Genomic DNA, 2,919 nt, shown 5'->3' with positions numbered 1-2,919 from the left:
GTTCGGATATGCAATTCACACATGCAATAATATACACTTGTACATGTGTGAAATAGGACAAATTTAAGCACCCACCAAAATTATTATAATAATTTGTCTCAATTATGTGCCCATTCCTTTATTTAATTTGGGTCATATTATCAACTAGGCTAATTTAGCCTCACATTAATTAGCATTTTTGCTAGCCTGTATTTCAAAGTCACAAAGAACCCAGGAATAACAAAAAAAAAAAGTATATTTATTGGAAATGACAATCTGAAACAATTGAGTGCAGTTACAGTTGCTTGGAAATTCTAACCTTTCATCACCTGATATTATACCTTTTTCGCCCAAACAGTAGCCTAACAGGTCCAATTTAATCTCCTGCAAGTAGTCTTGCGTTTTAGTACTTTATCATGCTGTATAGACTAGGTGCTTAAATGTTTATCTCCACTTAACCATGATGGCTTGTCATGGCAGAAAATATTGGAATTGACATTTATTGAATCTGTTTTCTTTCAATAATTGTGTGGTGGTAATAAGAAATAAACAACACAAATTGTAACATTGCTATAATGTAAAGTACAATATCATTTGAATAATTAAATTACATTAGATCTGTTTTAAATCATTGGGCTATACCTGTGAAATTCGATGCATTCCAGTCAATGTGCCTCATAATTATTCTATCAACATAAATAAGCAGTAATGCTTACATGCTAAGCGATATATTGTTAAAGTTTAACAGGAATGTGATTTGTATATATTTACGCTATGCAGCAGCAATCACATTTTGTAATTTACCAAAACAATTTTTTAACAAATACTTCGTTTAAAAACAAAAATCATAGTCACATGAAATATTTTTGTTAGCTATATACAGTTAAGGTTCATTCATCGAAATATTACAATACTTCGGACTGATACCCTCGTGTCCTTAAAGAATTGAATCGCAACAAATAACTCCACTCCCTTTTACACCCGAATAATACCGTTACGGAGTGCTTGGGAGTCTCATTTTTATCAAATACTCTTGATCAAAAGTATACACGCACGGCCGACTTTTAATTAATAATAGGTGCACCATGCACCTCTAAAATGTCAAGAAATTCTGGTGCTTCTGTTGTCCTCAATGTCATCAACGACCAATGTCTTTCCGGCTTAAAATCCACTTGACGTTATTGTCTCCCGAATTCAAATGTACATTTCTTCCTTCTACCAAGTTCTGCCATAAAGCAGGTTTGAACTGACCATGTTATTGGTGTACTCGAGGAGAGCCGCTTCTGTCTGAGCCATGTTAATCTGGCTGTGTAAAATAGGGGGACTGGGGGACATTTCCTCCAGTTCTTCAGCAGTGGATAATGGATGATGCACCAGCTGATTCTGATGGTGATTGACCACCGCACTGCCCGAAGCTGTCATCGCTCCACTAGAGACGTTCTGCTGCTGCACCTGCTGATGCCCAGACGTCGGTGTGCTGGATCCGTTCTGACTGGGCTTGCCATCCTTCACGAGAACCGGGACTGCAACACGCCTCGGTGACTGCTGTGGGCACACATTGCCATTCTCCTGTTGAATCTGCAGTGTGGCTTTGTCCTTCGCCTGGCGTTTCATTTTGTACCGGTGGTTCTGGAACCAAATCTTGACCTGTGTCGGTGACAGGTGGATCATGCTCGCTAGGTGTTCCCTCTCGGGTGCTGACAGGTATTTCTGCTGCTTAAACCGCCTCTCCAGCTCGTACACCTGGGCCTGAGAGAAGAGCACCCTTCGTTTTCTCCTGGGCGCTGAGTGTAGGGTCACCATGGACTTGGTGGCGTCCATCCCAGCAAGCGTCCCCATCCCGGTCATGTTCATCCCATTGGAAGCCCCCATGAATCTAGAAACTGCAATAGCGCACAGATATAGGCTGTTAAATAAATTCATATTAGGTGCTATGCATCATGCACCATTACAATGTAGTTTCCATTTAAAAAAAAAATGTGTTATTGAAAACGAATTGTCTTTGGCATTTATTTGAAAAGAAACAAGACTGAGCTTTTTCAACTTACTTGTTGGATAGCGGGGTTCGGTGTTTGCGCTATACCATGCAGTTGCTGCTGCGCCGTTCCTCATGGTGTCTTGGTACGACGGGAGGTCTCCCATATTACCGATGCTGCCGTTGCAGTATCCACCCATGGCGCTGGAAAATTGGGAGACGCTGTGTGGCATGTGATAAGCGCTCGCCACCCCGGTGTTATGGCCCATGGAGTGCTGCTGCAGTCCCGGTTGAGACACCGAAGTCTGTCGATATGCTCCCAGCGGAGACGCGAGGCTCCCTGTACAGTCCATTCCTCCAAACTTTCTGTAGGTCTCCTCGATCGGGCTTAAAATATCTGTCACTGAGAAAGGAGTTGAGTGCTTTGGGCTCAAGGACATGGTTTAGCCCGCAGGTGAATATGGCTGAACGCGGAACAAGCCCGACTGTGGTGCTGTTGTCCCCTCACTGCTCACAGGACACCTACGTAATAGAGTACTTGTGGGTCCGTCTGAGATATCCAATTGATAGCCTTGGAGAAGGAGGGGAGCCTTGGACGCTCTTATCTTGTGTTTACTCTAGCCAGGCGCCAGGTTTACGACAAACACAAGGGGCGGAGCAACGAGCCAAACGATCCAACAATGGCCATTGACATTTTACCGGGGTAATTGAGGAAAATGCTACTTTTTAGTTCAGATCAGCAAGATGCCGTCTAGATGGTTTGAACTTTACACGTCAACTTCACAAATAACTCGGATATGGACTTGATTTGAAACGTATTTTAAAAGTGTATTTGGTCTCAAGCTATAGTGTTGTTGAAGTTAGGTAAAACTGTTGCCATAGCCTAATGAAATGGCAACCTTTTTATTAACTCGAGAGCTCTTGGAGCAGACACGAGACGGAGAATCGGGCACAAAAATGAAGAC

General features: G+C 42.6%; 1 protein-coding gene across 1 annotated transcript; it reads right to left on the bottom strand.

The window, feature by feature from the left end:
* Nucleotides 1–628: 628 nt before the first annotated feature.
* LOC109900617 (homeobox protein Nkx-2.4-like) lies at nucleotides 629–2,562 on the bottom strand. Its single transcript, XM_020496316.2, has 2 exons — nucleotides 2,028–2,562; nucleotides 629–1,862 (listed from the first exon to the last, which is right to left on the bottom strand). The coding sequence occupies exons 1-2, from the start codon at nucleotides 2,392–2,394 to the stop codon at nucleotides 1,195–1,197; spliced, it is 1,035 nt and encodes a 344-aa protein (XP_020351905.1). The 5' UTR covers nucleotides 2,395–2,562; the 3' UTR covers nucleotides 629–1,194.
* Between the last annotated feature and the right edge of the window lie 357 nt (nucleotides 2,563–2,919).

This window comes from Oncorhynchus kisutch, linkage group LG12, assembly GCF_002021735.2.
Source record: "Oncorhynchus kisutch isolate 150728-3 linkage group LG12, Okis_V2, whole genome shotgun sequence".
Taxonomy (NCBI): domain Eukaryota; kingdom Metazoa; phylum Chordata; class Actinopteri; order Salmoniformes; family Salmonidae; genus Oncorhynchus; species Oncorhynchus kisutch.
Note: the sequence above shows the minus strand (reverse complement) of the source record. Positions and strands in the feature narration are given on the sequence as shown.